This window comes from Bombina bombina, chromosome 6 (genome assembly GCF_027579735.1).
Source record: "Bombina bombina isolate aBomBom1 chromosome 6, aBomBom1.pri, whole genome shotgun sequence".
NCBI lineage: Eukaryota > Metazoa > Chordata > Amphibia > Anura > Bombinatoridae > Bombina > Bombina bombina.
In genome coordinates, this window is record NC_069504.1 from 568824278 (window position 1) to 568846987 (window position 22710).

A 22710-nucleotide genomic window follows, 5' to 3' on the forward strand; every position below is an offset into this window, starting at 1 on the left:
AAGGATGATGTAACATATATAGATTTATTCCAGCAGTTAGTCATGGAAGACTTGGGTAAAATACCTAAATACCCTAAAGGCTATAAAAAACTTTGGCCTAATGAAGAAAGAGCCCTAAATTCGCTAGCCCAGAATCCATCCTTGGTCATAAGGCAGGCGGATAAGGGTGGCGGTATAGTCCTCCAAGACTATACCGACTATGTCAGTGAAGCAAGAAAAATCATTCACAATAGTGAGTACTATAGGAAATTAGACACAGATCCAACAAAGGTATTTTTGAAAAAACTTGTGCAGATTTTGGAATTTGGTAGTAGTGAGGGGATTTTAAATACAAAGGAGAGGAGATACCTTACCCCTATCCACCCTTCAGTACCCTACTACTACCATCTCCCAAAGGTGCACAAAGATCCTGTACGGCCCCCAGGGAGGCCTATTATTGCAGGTATCAATAGTTTGACTGATAAACTGTCGGAGTATATAGATAGTTATCTGCAAAGATATGTTCAGAATCTTCCATCCTTTATTCGGGATACAACTGATCTGATACACAAACTTGAGCAAATCAAATGTAATAAAGATGTAATTTGGGTTACTGCAGATGTCAGTGCCCTCTATTCAAATATATCCCATGAATTGGGGTTGTCTACGGTCAAACATTATTTGGAGGATGATGTGTTTATGCCAGATATACAGAAGGAATACTTGTTGGAATTAATTAATTTCATTTTGAAACACAATTATTTTAAATTTTTAGATGAGTTTTATCTTCAAATCAAAGGTACGGCCATGGGCACCAGGTTTGCCCCAAGTTTTGCAAATTTATTCATGGGTTACTATGAGGAGAAATATATTTATAAATCCAATTGGTGGGGCAACCTGGTGTTCTATGGCCGATACATAGATGATCTTTTATTTGTTTTTAAGGGGACTATAGAAGAGGCACAACTGTTTACAACATATCTGAATGATAATGAGATGGGCATTCAGTTCACCTCCAATGTACAGCCAGATACTATTGAATATTTGGATTTGACTTTGACTTGGGATAAGGACTATAATGTTTGCACTAGCACTTATTTCAAAACAGTTGATTGCAATAATTTTTTACATTATAATAGCAATCACTTTGTACAATGGAAAAACAATATTCCATTCAGTCAATTTTGTCGTATTAAAAGAAATTGCAGCTCAGATGACAAATTTCATGAACAATCCCAAATTTTAATAGAACGATTTAAAGAAAAAGGGTACCCCTCAGAAATAATAAATAAGGGATACACCAAAGCATGTAGGATGGATAGATCCACTATACTAGACCCTCATAAGAAGAAGATACAGAAAAATAATCGAAAAAAATCCTCCAACGGTATAGAACAACCTTTGTTTGTAACCCAATTCAATTCTAATCATAAGATGATTAAGAAGACACTACAGAAACATTGGCCAATTTTATTGAGGGACCCCATATTAAAGAGAAATCTTAATAGTCAACCCAGTATAGTTTTTAGGAGAGCTCCAAATTTAAAACAATCTCTGGCCCCCAGTAAGGTGGTAATTTCAAAAAAAGCCATTAGGAACATGGGTAGTATTGGTACTAATAACAGGGGTACATATAAGTGTGGAAAATCCAGATGCCACATGTGTCACTCTATAACTCATGGTGCTAAAAGTATAAAAGCCCATACAACTGGGGAAACATTTCAAATTAAAGAACATCTCAACTGCAGCTCCAGATTTGTAATTTACGTGTTATCTTGTATTTGTGGGGCACAATACCTGGGGCGTACTACACGCAATATACGGACTAGATGGAGTGAACATCATAGAAATGTTATAAAGAAGTCAGATAAACACAGTGTATCTAGACACTATATTCAAGAACACAATGGGGAACCCTGTAGTTTTAGAATCACACCTTTGGAAACAATACCCTGTTCCAATAGATATAACAGATTCAATAAGCTACGTCAAAGAGAGACTTATTGGATCCATAAATTTGGTTCCCTGTTCCCTGAGGGATTAAATGAAGTGATAGACTCTGCAGCCTTTTGAGAGCAAAACACATCACACGGGTTTTGATTATAGACAGATCATTATTAATAGTCAAGTTAGGGGAGGATTGTCAGTACAGTTATATACACCATAATATTATTATTTTGATGTCCTTACAGACATTCAGTATGTTAGTTCCTGTAATTTAATTATTTTATAATATACGATATATTAGACCATATTCAATGTTTATATCGGCCTGTTACACTGAAGTTCAAGATCACATTATTGATCTATTCCACACATAAACACACCAAATTATAAGCACATATAGAGAAATATAGAGGTGTTGTTCACATTAATAAACACATATCACTAAGATTATAATGTTATGCATTTTTAAAAAAATCCTAAATGAAATGTATATATATGTATATATATGTATATATATATGTGTGTATATATATATATATATGTATATTGGTAATGTATTCACTTTAGAGTCACAATTTATATCTGCATTAGATGGTTGCATAATACAATTAGTACACAAACAAAGGGATACTTCTATTACTATCACACTTATGCACTAGTTATTACTAGTTATTCACATTATATTTATACTAGTATAATCACTATATTTTCACATTATATTTTATCACACAATATTAATATATATTATTACAATTGTACCACAGATGATAGATGGATTGAGGGAAATTTTATATTCCATATAGATTTATAAATAATAATAATTGTACGCTTATATATATAGATTTTATACAAAATTCTTATTACACGTATTACTATATAAAATTTGTGTTACTTAGTATCCGGTGCACTATATATATCACTATCACATAAATTTGCCGGTCAGTGAAAAAAATTTTACTGGCGAACTTTCTTCACTAAAAATACAGTGCATTTAATGTATCAAAATTATATAAATACAGTGGCCAGTGCAAATTGTACTAGCTGATTTATTGTCATAAAAATTATTTTAGGAGCCGGAACATTAAAATTGTTAGGTTTATATATTTTATTATATGTTCAGTTAAGCTTATATACAAACTATACCAAAAGTAATGGTTCAATCGTCGATTTGGTTGTACTTTGGAGGTGAAATATGTTTATATTGTTGAGATATATTAGGGTCGACAATCCGATTTCAGTGTTTTTAATGTGAACCATCATGTTTACTTTTACAATCTTATAGAGGAGAATATTTACATGCTGAACAAAATATAGACTGGCTATACGACAATAGGTGAAAGAGCAATTGCAACAAGTGTTTCTTTGAATTTGTTTTTAAATATGTTTTAGTATGTGATTTGTTAAATGTAGGGACATTATGGATACATTATTTTATTTGTATACCAAGTGAGAGTTGGTGGTTGTATGATAACAACTTTTGGGTATGAAAATGATATTCACTGATTGGATAGCCTACACACACCCCCTAGCAAAGGAAGGGGGAGGGTATAGTTTTGGTTTGGTAATGAGCGGCACTATATAGCCGGGCTAAAAATGTGTTTTTAATATGCCTGAGGAAACGGCTAAGTGAGCCGAGAAACGCGTAGCAAATTTTATTGTTACACATTGTCCACCCACTTGTATTGTAAGGATTTTGGTTTTACTAATGATTAAAGATTTGTTTTTTATCATCATTGTCTGCCATTCCTTAACAAGTGAGGTTCTCATTACCAAGCCGCTGCTAAGTGAAGTCTCAGTACACTGATTTACTGTGAGGCGCCAGTGGATCTGTCATTATCCACACCTGCGAGGAGAGAGCATACCGGAGAGAGCAAGCTGGTTTGCTCTGATAACCAGTCCGTTCCCACAAGCACACTGGTGTGCTCTGCAAAAGTGTGAGTACCCTGGAAATTGAATACTGCTGTGTGAAATATATTGGGTCTGTGGATACACACAATGGTCGATCTTGTTTGTGTTTAAATCCTACACAGATTGGCTTCGTTTTGGAAAAAGAAGGATCCTGATTCTGAATCAGGGAGAGTCCACTGCCGACAGTCAAGAAAAAATTTTGAACTTATGTGTCCAATTATAAGACTATACATTTTCTAGTGGACTTTTAAACTGGGACATTTTATTTAATGAGGTACCATTATCCATTACTATATACCATTGTTCATTTGTTTTTAAAAAATCTTTTTAAATTGGGTATACACAATTTTTAATCATATTAGCGCCCTCTGGTGTTACATGCACTTGTTATAGGAGTCTGATTCACTTTACTTTCATAGTATATGTGTTGAGAGGTGCAGCTGTAGTTTTATTATATATATCAGACTGTTAATTATCATTTGTCTGTAAAGGGTTTTTTTATATATTTTTTTCGTGTGAAGCCCATATTCATATGGGTTTCTTTGACTAGAGATATTCCTTCTAATTGCACTTTAGCGCCCTCTAGTGATTGTACATCACACATATTTGATCTTTTTTTTTTATTTATTTTTTATTTATTTATTTTCAGATCCCCAAGACTTACACTGTTGGAAAGGTCGATTACCTTTCCAACGGTGGGTCTTGGGTGTCTGTAGCTGCTTAGATGCCTGAGATAAGGCTTCTAAGCAGCATGCCCCATGCTCCTATATTTAACATTGTTAATGTTAAATAAAGTTGTGCGGTGACGTCATCACGTTTATTGCGCTTGACATCACCATGCAAAACGGAAGCCCCGGCAATGCCTTTCATTATGCAGCACCAATCACCGGGGTAGGAGCGGGTGGGAGCCCCCAGATCTCCCTCAAGTTGGTAGAGTGCTAGTGACGGCTCTGAGCCGTCATTAGCACCAGAGTGGGAAACTGAGTGCTAATGACGGCTCTGAGTCGTCACAAGGGGTTAAAATTGCATGCCCTATCTGAATCATGATAGTTTAGTTTTGACTTTACTGTCCCTTTAATAGTGCTCTTGCGACTGTATAACATTGTTGCAAAACTGCTGCCATATAGTTGCAGACATATGCACACACCTGAACTTACCTTCCTGCTTTTCAACAAAGAATAACCAGAAAATGAAGACAAATTGATAATGTAAGTAAATTGGAAATGTGTTTAAAATTGTATGCTCTGTCAGAATCAAGAGAAACCTTTTGGGTTTATGTCCCTTTAAGTTATGTTGTGCAAACATTGCCACCTAGTGCTCAAAACATTCTTGCAAATCTGCTGCATTCTAGTTCTCCTTGCACGCTACCTACTTAGGTATTCAGTTAATGTAATAGAAGTAAAATAAATAAATTGAAAACTTCTATCTAAATCGTGAAAGAGAAATTTAGTGGTTTAATGTCTCCTTGCCTTACTCTGTTCAAAACCTAGCTTATGCATGCAAGGCTTATCTTGCAGTGATGCAGGTCTGGATTGACAGAATAGTCCTTTTGCAAGTCCTATATAAAGTGTATTTTAAAACACTATATAGCTCAAATATTTACACTAAATATATATTTTAGTGACCTTTTTAGATTTAAAATGTTTAACATTCCACTACCATCCAGAATGGTTTGGTATTGCTTTAATGAGCAGCATATATGTTCGCTCAGTCTACAACATTAGCGCCGTTACTGCTGTGCTGAAAAGAACGGTTTGACTAGGAAAAGTGCAGGAAGTTGTGTAGACTGGTTTATGTGCAAAACAATGAATAAACCTTTTTATTCATATTCACTGGGGCATACTCTGTGTGTTTAGAATGAAGTGAATGTTCTGATTGGTGCTAAATGTAATATATGTACATTTGACAGTTGTTACCCCAGCAAATCTGAGTTTCACAACTGTTTTCAGACCATAAAAGTATAGGGTGCTGGAGTGTCAAAAGTTGACTAATCTGATGGCACAAACAAAATGAGCATCTAAATAGTGGGTTATTGTATGCACTGAGTTTATGAAATCTGCCTTCTTAGAGATCATAGAAAATAGTTCAACAGAAATATTTTTGTCTGTAAATAAAGCAAAACAGAAGTCATTTCTGATCTCTATTTATGTTAATGAGAAACCTATAATTTTTGTATTTCTACAGTGCTATTCCAATTTACAGGGGATACAATAAAGATAGGCAAAGCAGATTAAGACAGAAGCATTCTGGGATCCTGCCTAGCAATACATAGTCAAGGAATAAAAGTTAAAGCTATACCAGGTTCAGGGCCCATTTACATGGGCAATCCCCCCCCCCCCTCTTGGTCAGTGGAAGTAGACATTACCTTCTGAGCTTGCAGTCATCTCAAAAAGGCACTGGCTAGGTAAGCCAAGATAACTTGATTACATTCAAAATACACACTTCTATATATTGGCTAATACTCACTAGGATTTTATTCCTTTTCATCAATTCTGTTATGTTCCTTTACCACACAAACACATTTTTAAGGTATTAAAAGTGGATTAATCAATACTGTCCATGCCCCCCAAAGTGCATAGTTTTTAGTGAGTATGTTAGAATATGAAAATTCTGTATTTGGAATCTTCTTTCTAGTTCTCCCCACTCACTATTTGCTAAGAACTATTCAGACTTATATTTTTTTTCCCTCCCTCTTTAGGCTTCTTGTGGAGCTGACAATGTCCTTGAAGGTGCCATAGTGCCAGGCAAATATAAAGCACAAGGACGAAGACAAGCACTAGGAGACATTTGTAATAGAGTTGTACCAGGCAGGCCTCCTGGTATTATGGTAATTCATATTAAGTGTTTTTATATTTTGTGAGTTTATTTTTCTAGACTTACTGATCTATATTTCCACTCCTAGAACTGCAAAGTCAAGCAAGCTGCTTCCAAAGCAAATCCACATACAAGAATGAAGCCACCAGTTGCCCCAAAAGTGCGCAAAGAACAGCCTGTACCAGTAAGGCATAGTTTTATTAAACTTGTAATCTGTGCTTTGCAATTGTTAGTAGTTCATTTCTACAAGTATTATCCAATGTTATCTGTCTTCTATACCAATCATCTAACTTTTTTACTCTATTCTGTATCAATACTACATGCTATCCAGAAAGGTCCATATCTGAGACCTAATATTTGCTATCTAATAGGGGTAAGCATACTTTAACTTACAGGTCTAACATTGGTGCAGTGACACCAGGGCCCAGGTACTGAGGGCTCTGCAGCCAGGCATGTACAGTCCTAAAGCCGGGGAGCCTTTAATGCAGGTCTATCTATCCTCAATTCATTATAGAGCACAACATGCATTACTATTTCTTACTACTGAGTTACCTTTTGGGGCAGCCTAAAAAAACTTGCACTAGGGCCTTCTGAGTTTGGTTTTTTAAATCTATTTTTATTCCTTTTTTTTTTTTCTAAATGCATAAATGTGGAGAGGCTCAACTATGAAAGGGCATAGTTATTTAAAGACTAAATTAAATTTGCAAGAGAAGAAAATGACTAGATGGTACGAGGCCTCTAGTAGCTATTTAAAGGGACATTATACACAAGATTTTCTTTGCATAAATTGTATATGATCTATTTATATAGCCTATACAGTTTGTTTGTTTTTTTGCTTATGTTTTTAAATAACATTGTGCTGATTTTCAGACTCCTAACCAAGCCTTAAAGTTTTAGGAGAATACTGATGTATACCTAATCTAGCTTGTTCCTGTTTGTGTAAACGGTCTTTTTATATGCAGAGTAAGGGGGGGGGGTCTGCTTTATTTTGCTATAGAACCACTTGCAGTGAATGTTCCAGCTAACTTTCAACAGTGCTAAACTGGGTAAGTTTTTTTTTTTTTTATAAACAGTTTTACACTGGATTTTTAGATCAGTATATCTGCATATTATTCTTTATAGTAGTCTCTATTAAATGCAGTTACATGAAAATTAGTGTGTCCCTTTAAGGTCTTATAGTCCTAAGGCCTGTTGTATACACACACATTATCTTCTGGCTGCAGATCTAGCATGAGTGTTAGTCTGTTAGTGTGGGTGCTGTGCTGTACAAAATATTTTAATCTAGGAAGTTCTGTTTTTTGTTTGTAACAGAATGCTTCAGGGATGAACTGAAGCAAGTGTGGCTCAGAAGCTCAAATTGAGCATGGAAGCGCTGCACACAGGACAAAGTCCTAGGCATTCAGCCACTTAGCCTAAGGCTGACCCCCTCTGAGGAAGGGTTTTTGTGAAACGCGTGTCAGGGGTCACTTGGAGAAACCTTGTCGCTCCCGTTTTTAAACTGCTTGCCTGATTCCTTTATTTCACCTATATTGTCACTAATAGTGTTAAGACTCAGCAGCACAGTCTTTTTTTTTTTTTTTATTTATACACGTTAAAATAGCTTCCGTATTGAAGGGGCTTAGTCGTTCTGACTGCTGATATATTTAGCTTATATACTATATTGATATAGTTGTAACTTTGGATCTTTCAGGTTTAAGTGTTTTTTTAAATCACGTTGCTGGTATGAATCGTTTTGTGTTCCATTAAAGATATAGTATGAATGTGTTTTACCAATTAGCAATACGTTATCCTTGTTTGCAAAGAACAGTAATTATTAACCCTTTAACCTAGGGGTGAGCAAACCTTTTTTTTTTCTTTTTTAGTTGTATGCTCTTAAAATTATACAATAGTCTGTGTCTCTTGCACACACCCTGGGGCATAAAACTTAAATTATATCATTCTAATTGCCTTATTAAAAAAAAGGTTTTTGTGCATATTTTGCTGTTCTCTCCCCATCCTTTGTTTTTCCTTGATCGCCTAAAGTTGCGTGGCCCTGGTATGAACCCCCCCCCCCTCAGTAGGCTAGACATGTTCGAATTCTGAAGAGCTTTCCCAAGTTGTAGTTTGCAGACTGCAGTTCTGGCTTCAAAAATGATCACTGCATTATCAGAAGGATAAGACTGGTTTGTCTTCCAATTTATCTTGCTCTTCATGTTAATCAATTGATCAAATTGGACAAGTAAATCATCCTGGTGTCAAAAAAGGTAACCAATACCATTGATTTGGCATTCTAAGTTGTCAACCTTTTTTACCAGGGGATCAGCTCCTTTTAAGAGAAATATATATATTTTTTCCTAACCTGGTTGTGGACTCTTATTATTAAAATGGAGGCTTCTAACAGATTTAGTTGTTAGAACCTTCTAGTATTTGAAATCAAGAATATAGTCACTGGCTGTATTTTGATTTGTATACCAGGGGAATATATTACTATAGTTTACTACCAAGCAAAGTTCCTGCTGAGGCCTCGTTAAAGTCACTTTGTCATCTTTGCATAACCACAAATTTGAAAGTTCATGTGTCTTCTAGCAACTCTAATCACATTTTAGATTTTATTTTATTTTTTTATATGGGAGTTGTCTCTAGAACCATCAGCTTCTCCCCCCCCCCCCCAAACATAAAATATACACAGGATTATGACTGAGTTCCCTCCTGTTTTTAAAGTGCCATGTTTCTAAAGCATGCATGTTAACAAATATTGTCAAATTAGTCCTTCCTATGTGAAGACTATTTTAAACCAAAATGTAACTAAATACCAGGCATTGCACCTTGAAGGAGACACTAGCAATCCATCTTGCCTCCAGAAAGTGATCATTTGCTGTCATGAAGATTCAGAAGGTATAGCAAGACCAGTAGAAAACTATACATTTTGCTAATGTATGCCATGAAAGGACATGGTTCTTGGAACCAATTGTTCCATTGCTATAGGCTTGAAAACCTAATTGTCCTTAACCTTTTCATATGTGTTGCATGCATCAGTTTTGGTTACATGGTTATTTATATCTCACATACAATGGACCAAATTTATGACTGAGCTTTATTCTGTCCTTTCTAAGGAGCCACCAACTATTCCTATGGATGTGAGCATGAAAGAGGAGCAGCTGTGCCAAGCCTTTTCTAATATATTGCACAATGTGGAGGATATTGATGCTAAAGATATCTGCAACCCTCAGGATTGCAGTGAATATGTGAAGGATATCTATTCTTATTTAAAGCAACTAGAGGTAAATATTTCAACTGATTTTTTTTTAAAAAAAAAAAAAATTTTTTTTTTTTTTAAATATCCTATAACATTTTGCTTTTAGATCCAACAGGCTGTGTGCCCAAAATACCTTAAGGGAATGGAAGTGACTGCTCGTATGCGAGCCATTCTAGTTGACTGGTTAATCCAAGTCCACTCCAGATTTCAACTCCTTCAAGAGACTCTGTACATGGGCATCGCAATTATGGATCGCTTTTTGCAGGTATTATAGCTAGGAGAGTTGGCAAACCACTAGATATGAACTATTTCTATCCATTTCTTTGGTCCCAAATTAATTCCTTTATTTTCCCCAAGGTACAGCCTATTTCCAAAAACAAGCTACAGTTAGTTGGAGTTACGTCATTATTTTTGGCTTCAAAATACGAAGAGTTGTATTGTCCAGAAATTTCAGACTTTGTGTATATCACAGATAACTCCTATTCTAAAAATCAGATCAGACAGATGGAAATGCTGATTCTCAAGGAGCTCAACTTTGACTTGGGAAGGCCACTTCCACTTCACTTTCTAAGAAGAGCATCAAAGTGTTGTAGTGTAAGTTTTGGAAAATGTATTACAGAAGTGTCATAGTAATGACACTATTTGTAAATGAGAATTATTTTAACCTATGTTTACAGGCAGATGCTGAGCAGCACACTCTTGCAAAATACCTGATGGAATTGACATTACTAGACTATGACATGGTACACTTCCGCCCTTCAGAAATAGCTGCTGCTGCCCTCTGCTTGACACAAAAGATCCTTAATAAAGGCACATGGGTAAGTACAGTAGATACAATTATGATTTAATAAGTTATTAAATAGAATGTGACATTTTAACTCTTTAGCGACCAATCTTTATGGGATGTGGTTGGAGTTTTTTTTTTATTTTTTTATTTTTTATTGAAGTTGTGAGTGATAAACAGAAGAAAAATAACATACATAATTCGTCCAAAGACAGGTATGACATCCAAGCTAGGTACATATTACAATAGCATATGTTCTATTAGTGTGAGAGAAGGCGTGGACGAATTAAAATTGAACTTCATTTTCATAATATAATATGTGACATATGTTCCCCGTAATGAAAGAAGAGAACTTCGGCATTATCCAAGTTAATTATATCAGAATGAGGGGATAGGGCTTATGTTTTTCGGTCACCCCTGGACCAGAGTATGTGGGGAAGGGGGGGAAGTTCAGCGGGCAAGAGCCGCTCATATTAAAGAAGGGGAGGGGCAGAGCCTATTAAGGTATGTCGGTAAAAGAATAAGTGGAGCGATAAGGAAACATATGGTATGGGTGAATAAGAGACAACAAAATACATCTACAGGAAGTTATGATGTAAGATGAGTATATGCTAGCCATCCCACTCAATGATTCTCCCAGTATGATTTACCCATGGTGCAATAGTCAGACCTAAAGGTCATCATCAATATAATTCCATCAGAAAAAGGTGTCACTATATATCTTTGGCCACTCATGTAGCTGGATTGAGATTGTGCGCATATAAGACCATTTTGAAGGTTCATGTGTATGATAGAGATATAGAGATATAGAGATATAGAGATATATCTCTATCTCTCTCAATATGTTAAAATGATTAATAATGATAATAAGCTCAAGAGGATATCTATAGTATTCCTCAATGGGGGAGTAAAGGGTAACCAGAAAGGATTGAAGACATGAAACCTGGAGCAAGCTCTCACTACAAGTCTATCAAGATGTAAAACTATCCATGCTATAAAAGAGGGATATGTTATACAATGAGATAGTATGAGGCTTAATGCTAATACCCCCTAAATTAGGTAGTTTCCGACACTAAGGGAGCGGGGGTCTATAATAAGTGTCAGAGGGAGAGGTACTGTAGTGGGCTACGTCTGTGCATACTGAATAGCATTATAGTATGTGGTTACGTCTAGCTAGGGTTGTGTTACTAAGTACTCTGTGCCAATTTTTTGTCCCTAATTGTTAGTGTCAAAGTAATATAGGAGTATAAAAGTTATCTGTGAAACCTTGGTGCTGCCCCTTTAAATATAACAATGCAGGATAGGGAGAGAAAAGGGACTAAGAGGGGATTGCTAGCACTCAAACTCCTATTGTAGTGATATGCTGTGTCAAAACAGCTAATGTAAAGTGTCTAAGGTATTTAAAACATATAAACTTTATTGTTACTATTTAAAATAAATAGATCCCATAAATAGTGATAAACATCACTAGCTCTCACACCAATGTTGGAGTTATAAAATCATTCACACTAATATTTACAAATACACCTTACGAGCTACACAATGCCACCAAGTGAAGCCCCTTATATTCCTGGCCGATAACCGGATACTTCGGCTTCAGGTGACAGGGGCAAACACCATAGGCTTAGCAGACAAGTAAGGTAGTGAAAATTAATTATCTTGGGTTATAAGAACCCCACAAACGCGTTTCGGCCGTTACACAGGCCTTTTTCAATGTGTTTAGGTTAAAAGCGACAAGCCGAATGTCCGTGGCAGCCTCTTTATAAACCTTTTTCCTTTCCACATTATAGCCAGTCGCAAGCGTTCATTTCACACGCCCCCACTCTTAGCCTATGAAATGTGATGGTTGTAATTTCCATCCATACTGATAAATTGCTAAGCCGGATTGGGTAGTGTGTGGGGATGGCTTCTAATACACCCACAACACACACGCCCCCTGTCAGAAATCCGTAATCTGTGAGACACTGCTAGTGTTACAGCAACACTGAGATTTGACACTTAACTTTGTTAAAAGCAGATCGCACTTAACTGAACTAGAACGGATCATAAAGGCTATTCATATAGATGGATTATGTGTATGATGCCCCACACTCACTGATGATTGCCATCACAATAAGTGCTCCGCATCACTCCATTATTTTGCTCAGTGTTATGCATACCATAGCTGTGTCATAGTTTCTTGTGCCCCCCCCCCCCCCAGCAAAGCGTGATCACCAGTGCCATTTCAATAGGACACACTACGCATTCCCGTATTTAGTATACACAGTGACAACGATCCAAATACCACATTGTGAACTTAGACCTAGCCTTTTTTAGGGAGTCTCACTGACAGGCAAATCAGCATAATACAGATTAATACCATCTCTTATTGTAGAAATCTTGTCAGACATGTGGGGCTAAAACATGAAGATTTTTATTTTTGTATCGGCTATACACATGAAAAGTATGTATGAAGGAAAAAGGAAGTACCTATTATAACTCATAGTTAAGACATACACACACAGAAAATTTAAATGTGTATAATTATCTTCACATACTTATGATGGTACCATATATTAATTTGGGCACCATAATGTATTATGAATTCATATTAGCTGATGTTTAAGCTAACATGTTATTTATACATAATGAGGGAACCTACATATTATCCACATGCTAAACACTTGAATCACCTATCTATACTGTATCATTTAAATTCTAGACATTAGCTGGTTGAACAAAATGGGTATCACCCCATTCTGGGTGCATATCTTAACACGGTATATCCAGTGCTATTATATGTATATTAAGGTAGTATGCTTATAATTTTAATAGCCTACTCGTATGTGTGAGTGTGTGCCATTATTCTTGTTGGCCCATTATATGAAGAGTTGAGTACATTATACACAGTATAAGTACCAATTACCTCTTATTCAGAACCAATGTTGTATGAGTGCAACATACTCCTGATATTAAGCTTTTAGTAAAGGTATACCCAAAGTTATTGTACTCATTCATGCCAGATGGCATAACAGAATTTCATCTGAATATCCACCTTGCTTACTTCTTTAATAGTGCCTGTTCAGTATCACCACCTCTGATCCCTGGTTTAATGGACTCTAAGCCCCAACATTTGAAGCTCTGAGTTTTACCATTGTGTTTCTGTAGTAAGTGCTTTGCAACACTTGTAATATTCCTACCATTCTCCACATTACATTCAGCCAACCTAATATTGCTGAGGTGCTCAGTCATTCTCGTACCCAGGCATAATCCATCTATATGAATAGCCTTTATGATCCGTTCTAGTTCAGTTAAGTGCGATCTGCTTTTAACAAAGTTAAGTGTCAAATCTCAGTGTTGCTGTAACACTAGCAATGTCTTACGGATTTCTGACAGGGGCGTGTGTTGTGGGCATATTAGAAGCCGTCCTCACACACTACCCAATCCGGCTTAGCAATTTCAGTATGGATGGAAATTACAACCATCACATTTCATAGGCTAAGAGTGGGGGCATGTGAAATGAACGTTTGTGACTGGCTATAACGGGGAAAGGAAAAGGTTTATAAAGAGGCTGCCACGGACATTCGGCTTGTCACTTTTAACCTAAACACATTGAAAAAGGCCTGTGTAACAGCCAAAATGTGTTTGTGGAGTTCTTATAACCCAAGATAATTAATTTTCACTACCTTACTTGTCTGCTAAGCCTATGGTGTTTGCCCCTGTCACCTGAAGCCGAAGTATCCGGTTATCGGCTAGGAATATAGGGGGGCTTCACTTGGTGGCATTGTGCAGCTTGTAAGGTGTATTTGTAAATCTTAGCGTGAATGATTTTATAACTCCAACATTGGTGTGAGAGCTAGTGATGTTTATCACTATGGGATCTATTTATTTTAACCCGTAACAATAAAGTTTATATGTTTTAAATACCTTATAGACACTTTACATTAGCTGTTTTGACACAGCATATCTCTACAATAGGAGTTTGAGTGCTAGCAATCCCCTCTTAGTCCCTTTTTTTTCTCTCCCTATCCTGCATTGTTACTAAGTACTCTCTCTCATATAGTCTGTCATGCACAAAGATACATATTTTGAGGTGGGACTGATTGTATGCAAGAATTGATATGGGGAATATAAAGAGTTATGTTAAAGTATAATAAAATGATTCCCCAATTCTCAAACTAACAATCTTATGTATGTGAGATACCAACTATTGTGACAAGGGACACTCAAGTATGTGGTGAGTAAAGCTAACATGCAAGTGAGGGTAAGGTCATCTAGAACTTAAACTCTCTATTACGCTTGAGGAGAAAGCTGTCACAAAAGGGTATATGGTGATGGGAGGTTATATCCTGTTGTAGTTTTTAGCCTAATTAACAATTTTAGTTGCAGTGAAAAACTAAAACGTAACTCGTTAACTGAACTGGACCCTCAGGTAATCTCAATAACAAAGGGAGCTTTATCTTAAGTTCAGCTGATAGACATCATATAGATATTTCCCCCAAAATAAGTACTATAATAGTAGTGAAAAAGCAACATCATTCTGAGGAACACAAATCACCCGTTCACATTAGGTCCCATACCAGTCTCTCAGACTAAATGAAAGTGAAATGGGGTAGTTGATGGAATAAGGTTAGCCAAACCCAGCTCTGCAAATCTTGACTCCCAGGAGAGTGGTGCGTTCTGATGGTTTCAAAGCTGGAAGACCTACCACAGAAGACGGATCATGTTGCACCAGCATATAGGTGGACCCCACGCTGCAGGATGCAGTGCCTCCTGTAGAACAAATTTACTCCCGGGATCAAGTCCCCACTTTCAGGAGGGCGTGATCTCGTCAGAGAATAGGAGATCAAAACTACATTAAAGGCTTCAGATAGGCGTGACGTTGGTAAGTTGCTTAGAGTATTTAGGCACAGGTACAGGAAGATCCTCTCCCATCTCCAAACAATCATCTGCAGCATGGTCTCCCCCAAGCTGGTGCTCAGCACATGGGCCATCAGGCACCTCCACAGAAAATAAAGAACCCCTAGGTTTGTTGCCACACTCGTCATTTCCACTCTGGGTTGCATTGGGGGTACATCCTAGAACCTGGACAAGATCATCATGCTGGTAATCTAACTTGGCCAGTAACTTGCTTAGCATGTTAACATAAACCTCCATATTGAGTGGGGGTGTCCTAACTTATACAGGACGTCTCATTAGACATAAACTGGCGCCTTCCGATGTAAGGAGGTTCTATATATATAGTCCTTATGATCGTTAAAAACTGTTTAGTTTAAATTAAATTTGATTTCTAGAAGGGGTGAAAACTAATCTGGACAATATACTCATTACCCACTCTTATTGTGGTAATAGCTTTACAGCTGTAAGGCCTAAAATACCATGCAGAATGTGATCTGTAATTCCAATCCAAATATAAACTATATTAATGTTTACACAACCCTTTGCATTGCTCTCACAGGACCTGAAGCTGCAGTTTTACACTGGATATGCACACGAAGACCTTGTCCTTATCATGCAACATATGGCTAAGAATATTTTTAAAGTAAACAACAATCTGACAAAAACTTTTGTGAGTACTTTTCACATGAATGTTGCATGCAAAAACGTTTAAATTGTACTTATATTAGAATTTTAGGTAATGAGATAAAACTAGAGAATTTAATTCATTTTTTTTTATTGGAGACCAATTGTTTACATGGTAAATCCTAGTAGCACCGAGGAACACTTGTGTAATTAACCCTTTTGCTGTTGAGACTTTTTTTTTTTTAATAGTGTCCATAGTTAATAGCAACATCAGGAGTCCCCACTACTACATTTCAAAGTTAGTTTAGACCAACATTGCTCTATGAACCCAAACATCCTCAGTAAGAAAATGTTGTTACAGCCAGGTTATCAGTCCTTGGTAATCACTTCATAGCTATAAGGACATGAAACCTTATTTGAATTGTGAAACATCGCACTTATGATGAGGGGTTATAGGTCTCAAAACATCTGAACCCCCCCAAAATAGAACCAAAGCTGAGGTGGTGTAGTCAGCTGGCAGATACAGGATTGTTGCTTTAAAATAAGGTGTTTTTATGTATGAGGGGGCAGCATAGGGATCACGGTTAATGCAGTGATCTGCAGATAACCACCTAGGCATGCACCCCCCCCCACTTTGGAAAAGTGTCATTTCCTCTTTTTAAAAAGTGTAGTCTCTTGCCTTGTAGTACAAATTTTGGGGTGCAAGCATCCCTTTTATAGCACAGAAGACTGTAAAAGTCAAAGTACACAGGTGATTGCCATTTCTCTCACCAGTGCTGGATTGGCCCGCCAGAATACCAGGAGTGTTCCTGGTGGGCCTCAGTGCCACATCCTTTGGACAGGGAGGTCACAGAGCAACCTATGTGTGCATGTGTAACACATTTTTAATAAAGGCTGCTCCGCTCCTGCAGATTGTGGTTCAGAGAAGTGGTTCAGAGAAGTGGTTCCTCAAAACAGGGAACTCGGTTATCAGGCAAGGTAAGGGGGTTGGGGGGGAGCTGGGCTAGCCCTCAAATTTCCAGGGCAAGTCTGATTTCTCAGTCCATCTGTCACCTACTGATGACTGGGTTATGACGCCCAATTGTGGAAAAGGAGTTTGTGTTTATGGGGGGGATAATTATCATAGTTATCACCTGAAAATTAGGACGTGATCCCTTATTTGAAAGAGTGGAATTCCCTCTTTCACGGGAAGTTTCATTCTCATCTAGTTAAATCAGTCAGGGAGAGAGGGGCTCTACAGTAGCCCCACCATAACTAGAAATCCCTGTTTCTAGTGGGGCATTTGATCACCATTTTTGGTGATTAGCTACATCCTAGTGGGGGGTGCAAGTGATCCCCCCCCCCTCATTTGAAAGAGGGTCACTTGTCCCTATATTCCAAAATAGGGGACGGGCTCTATTATAGTGTCCCTCAAGTTCAACTGAATTTTAAATGCTGCTGCAGGTATTCACCTGCAACCCCATTTTAAGGGCAGAAAGTGATCTGGGGGACAGATACTGGCTTCCAAAGCACTCTCCCCCAGCCTCCTGGCTTTCTTTCTCATACTGCTTTAGCAGGCACTGGTGGTGACCTCACAGGGCCTGCTGGACTGAAAGCAATAGGGTAAAGACTGCCATCTCCTTCCCCCATCTGTAGTGGGGGGTCCTCAGAATCCAAATAAGGGGGATTCCGCCCCCCCCCCCCCTGGACAGAATGTGTCCATTGTCAACACTGCAGGAGTGATGCGCATGAGTCCTCATCCACATCTAACAGGGTAAATTAGACTTCCTCTAGCCTTTTTTTACTTTATATTTTGTTTTGGTCTGCAGAATTCTATTTTGTCTCTATTTTTATAAGAGTGCAGAGCACGTCTGTAGTACAGCTTTACTTCTAGTTGGCTCCTCTAATTGTGACAGGAAGTTTGATATTTTCATTGTCTTAATTTAAGGGAAGTTAAAAATTTCCATGATTTACAACCCTGGTGTTTAGCAGCCTTTTTTTTTATTTGTATTAGAATTTCAACTGCGTCAATTTTCAAATACTAGCTCTTATTGTAGGTTTTAAAGTCAGGTTTAAAATACATGCAAAATCCTCCACTTTTTATTACCCCTGTTACTTCTAAATTAACACACCCCACCCAAAGTGATGGTAAACCCAAGAGTATAACAAATGCTAGGATTTACCATCACTGAAATGTTAGTTTCTCTCATAGTTTCATAAACTGTTAAATTTACCCTATCTTTAAGGAAAGTAAATTGCTAACTCCGTACATCCAGCCACCCACGGCACAGCGCTTCTTCCATGAGGTGACTCTTCCACCTCTAGCCCAAAAGCCGCACAGCGCATTCTTCCATGAGGTGACGTTTCCACCTCTAGACCAATAGCTGTGGGTCAACTGACATGTTAACAACCTACTTTCCTTACAGATAGGGTGAGTTTAACATAGGTTTTTCTTTTTAAGAAACATTTTATTTTTAGTGATGGTAACTCCTAAAAACTGCCTATGTTAATATGCATTGCTAGATAAACGGGTCTTTAAAAAACAACAACATTTATTTATCTTGAATACTAACCAGACTTCTAAACTCTCTGCTCTAACGAGATTATGTAAGATTAGTTTTAGCGGAACATGTAGTGTTGAATTGCCAATAAGGTTGTAAAATCTACAGTTAAGTTAGGGAGTTGAAGGACTTAAAGGGACACTGAACCCAAATTTCAGATTCAGATAGAGCATGCAACTTTCTAATTTACTCCTATAAAATGTTCTTCATTCTCTTGCTATCTTTATTTGAAAAAGGCATCTAAGCCAGCCAATTTTTGGTTCAGACCCGGGAAAGCAGTCTATTGGTGGGTAAATTTATCCACCAATCGGCAAGAACAACCCAGGTTCACCAAAATTGGGCCAGCATCTAAACTTCTTGCTTTTCAAATAAAGATACCAAGAGAATGAAGAAAATTTGATAATAGGAGTAAATTAGAAAGTTGTTTAAAATTGCATGCTCTCTGAATTACAAAGGGACACTGAACCCACATTTTTGTTTTCTTTTAAGGATGTACTGGCTGATTACCTTCCCCAAAGAAACAGCATGAGATGTGAGGACACCTATTTTGCATTAAGTGAAGGATCCAAGTTTTAATTTATGCCCAATTTTTGAGAATTTAATATATATATATATATATATATATATATATATATATATATATATATATATATATATATATATATATATATATATATATATATATATATATATATATATATATATATATACCATTATATAAACCAATTTCTTGGAGGTGGGCTAGGAGATGAAGCAGACATTAGGGTAGATTAATGAAGCAGCAGTCATAAGACCACTGCTCCTTAACTCATCCGCCACCTTTTAGGTGGTGGACTGCAATCATTCCAAGATGATCGGGATGATTGACACCCCCTTCAATGTGCAGGGGGCAGCATTGCACAAGCATTTCACCACCAATGCATGTGCAATGTTAAATGCTTACAGCGTATGCTGTCGGCATTTAGCGATGTCCACCCGCCATTTGATAAATCTGCCCCATTAACTCAAAGGGTCATGATGCAGGGAGACGTGATTGTTGGGATGAGTGGTTTCCCCCATTATACAAACAATGAATTATTTCAGGAAACACCTTGTCAAGGAAACTAGGTAAGATTTGAGCCAAAACACCTACCCAGTGTAATGACTTTCAAAATGATTTAGTCTACAAAACATAATTAAAAACTGAAAACTAATGTTTATAGCAAACGGGGTATTTGAACTCACCCCCTCCTCCCCCCTTGTTGGTGATTGCTTCTAATTTGAGACAAGACGGGAGGCCTTTTACTTCTGAAACAAATTAATGTTTGCTGTAAGCCAGTATAGATTCTTTAGGACTTGCTAATGTACTATTTTTATTTTTTATTTTTTTTAGTCTGTGAAGAACAAATATGCCAGCAGTAAATTACTGAGGATCAGCAGTATACCCCAGCTATCATCACCTGTCTTAAGTACCCTGGCTGTCCCTGTGATGGGGGAATTATAGGACTTTCTAGAACTTTTTATATTGCACTTTTAGGGGGAGAGAATAAGTGCTCTAAATATTCAAAATATATATATATATGCTTTTTTTTTTTTTTTCTCTTTTAAATGTAGTTTGTATCTATTTTTATACAGTCCTAATAAAAGTAACCTTTTTGTTTTTGTCTTTTCCGTAAGTTCAGTTGAATGCAAATGGCGCACTGCCAGACACTGTCATGATGCGGTCTTACAGAATTTCTGCTCTTAGTTTCTTTTTAAAATATAAAAGCTATAAGCTCACTTAAATTCTGCGGGTTGCAGCTTTTGAGGGTTGTTTCACTGAGTTATTGGAACCATAGAGAAATATCTATTAAATCCTGGTCTGATAACTGGAGGTGGACAAATAGCATGATAACAAGCTGAACGCACTGAACTATTGCTTATGCTTTACACTGGAAACTAACCTTTTCTAAACTGCTTATGATTTTATTTAATATAGCTGTTTTTTTTGTTTAAACAAGAACCTTATTAAATATCTTGTTTTTGAAAAGTGTTACCATAGTGACCTTCTTGTATGAATGTGATGCAATAAAATAACATTTGGGTTTTTGTGGAATCTCTCAACCGTGGGTCCAACTGAGTCGTCACTGTCAGACCCAGACTACTCCTGTCACCATGGTGGAAGTTTCAGGCTCCCAGCAGTAAAACCTCATCATGCACAAAGACACAGAACTGGTCATGGGCGACATTAAGTGAGACAAACTAAACTCTTCCCTAACTACCTTCCCACTTATTGTGCATAAGCATTGGTTGCATGCAGGTAGGCAGAAAGCCTTAGTAAGGTCAGCGGCCAGGCTAGAAAGTTGATATGCTAATAAGTAATGTTACTACTGGGAGGCATACCATTCTTAGAACCATGCAGCACAAAATCTTTAGCTGGCCCTGGATGGGGGTTGCTCAAGTAAGATTTATATAATGCAGACTCATCTTAAATGTTAGATACAGGTGTTCTTATTGGGAGTACATGCTGTTACTAGAAACACCTGCTTCTAGCAGAAATTTGTCTGGCCATGTTTGTGTTTTTGTTTTTTGTTTTTTTTTAAACCAGGTAAACAAACTTGCTCATACATTACAAGCCTTGTGCTGAACTTTTAAAATATAACTTATTATACAGCCATCAATAAGTGGGGTGAATGAAGTTCTAAAGTTAAAACTTGTTTTTTTCCCCTCTCTCTCCACTTGGAATGAAACAAGGATATTACATGGTAAAATATGATGTTGCTGACAAACTCCCACAAGATTCAGATTCAAATAGTTAACCATCAAGCACAGTGAGAAATACCCTGAGATTTAGGGGCATATTTATCAATGTACGAAGTAGCGTATCATGTCCGGCGCACATTGATAAATGCCAACAGCATACGTTGTCTGCATTTATCATTGCACTGGTGCAATCCTGCCCCCCTGCAGATTTGTGGCCAATTGTCCGCTAGCAGGGGGTGTCAATCAAACCGATCGGGTTGATTTCTGTCTGCCGCCTCAGAAGGCTGAAAAGTTATGGAGCAGCGGTTTAGACCGCTGCTTCATAACTTGTTTCTGGCGAGCCTAAAGGCTTGCTGGAAATGAGGGGCATCAAGCTCCATACGAAGCTTGATAAATATGCCCATTAGACTTCTAAAAATGCTTTAGTAGCATACCTGTGCCTGTAGGGAGTTTTTTTTTTAAATATCCACCATGACACTTTCCTCTGTGCCAAATACTTTGATCCAGTATTTTGTACCCAGAATCTGCAGGAAAGTGAACACATCTTAACTTTTTGTTTCAGGTACAACATCTACAGATAAATAACACATCACCATCTGTACAATCCTTTGCAGGAAATAAATTAGATCAGGCATCTTAATCTCTGGAAGCTACTGCATTAATTTCTAGTAGCCACAGGTTTCCTTTTTGTAATCCCTGTTGGGAGATTTTGGTCTAAATGCACTTGAGTTTCTGTATCTTTCTTGTGCTTGGGTCCAACTAGTCCAAAAGGTTGTTGCTGGCACAATATTTGTAACTATCCTATAGCTCTAATGTGATGTTTTCATATAGTTTTTTTTTTTTTTATATTTATTTAAACACTGCTGTTCATGGGACTGTGTAATATGAGTGTACTTATGATGTCTCAGTAATATAATTTGACTGAGATACATACTAGATTATTTTTTTTGTCCATGTTCTCTGGTCTTTGTTACTCTTGTATGAAACTTTACTTGCAAGTGCAGATGAAAGGCCACCTGCATTATATATGTACTTAATCTTTAGGTCTTACCACATATCTGCTTTAAACTACAGTCTAACTATGTCAACCAATAAAAATTATGTCTCCCCTTAACTTAATCAGTTATGTGCAAATTCTCCTCTTCATTGTATATGTGGGTTTTATGTGTTTTTAATGTAAATATAATAGTTAGATTTTTCTCATGAGACCATCTGAAATAATAGAATGGAAGCAGTATGATTTACATCCACAAGATGTCACTATTGTGCACAAGATGCTC

At 37.1% G+C, this 22710-nt stretch overlaps 1 protein-coding gene across 1 annotated transcript; it reads left to right on the forward strand.

The window, feature by feature from the left end:
- The first annotated feature begins 42 nt into the window (after window positions 1-42).
- LOC128664520 (G2/mitotic-specific cyclin-B2-like) lies at window positions 43-20192 on the forward strand. The gene is made up of 10 exons (XM_053719341.1): window positions 43-270; window positions 925-1059; window positions 6533-6661; window positions 6737-6832; window positions 9741-9908; window positions 9990-10148; window positions 10241-10477; window positions 10561-10701; window positions 16105-16215; window positions 20082-20192. Exons 1-10 carry the CDS (start codon window positions 43-45, stop codon window positions 20190-20192), a joined length of 1515 nt encoding a protein of 504 aa, XP_053575316.1.
- Window positions 20193-22710: the final 2518 nt, after the last annotated feature.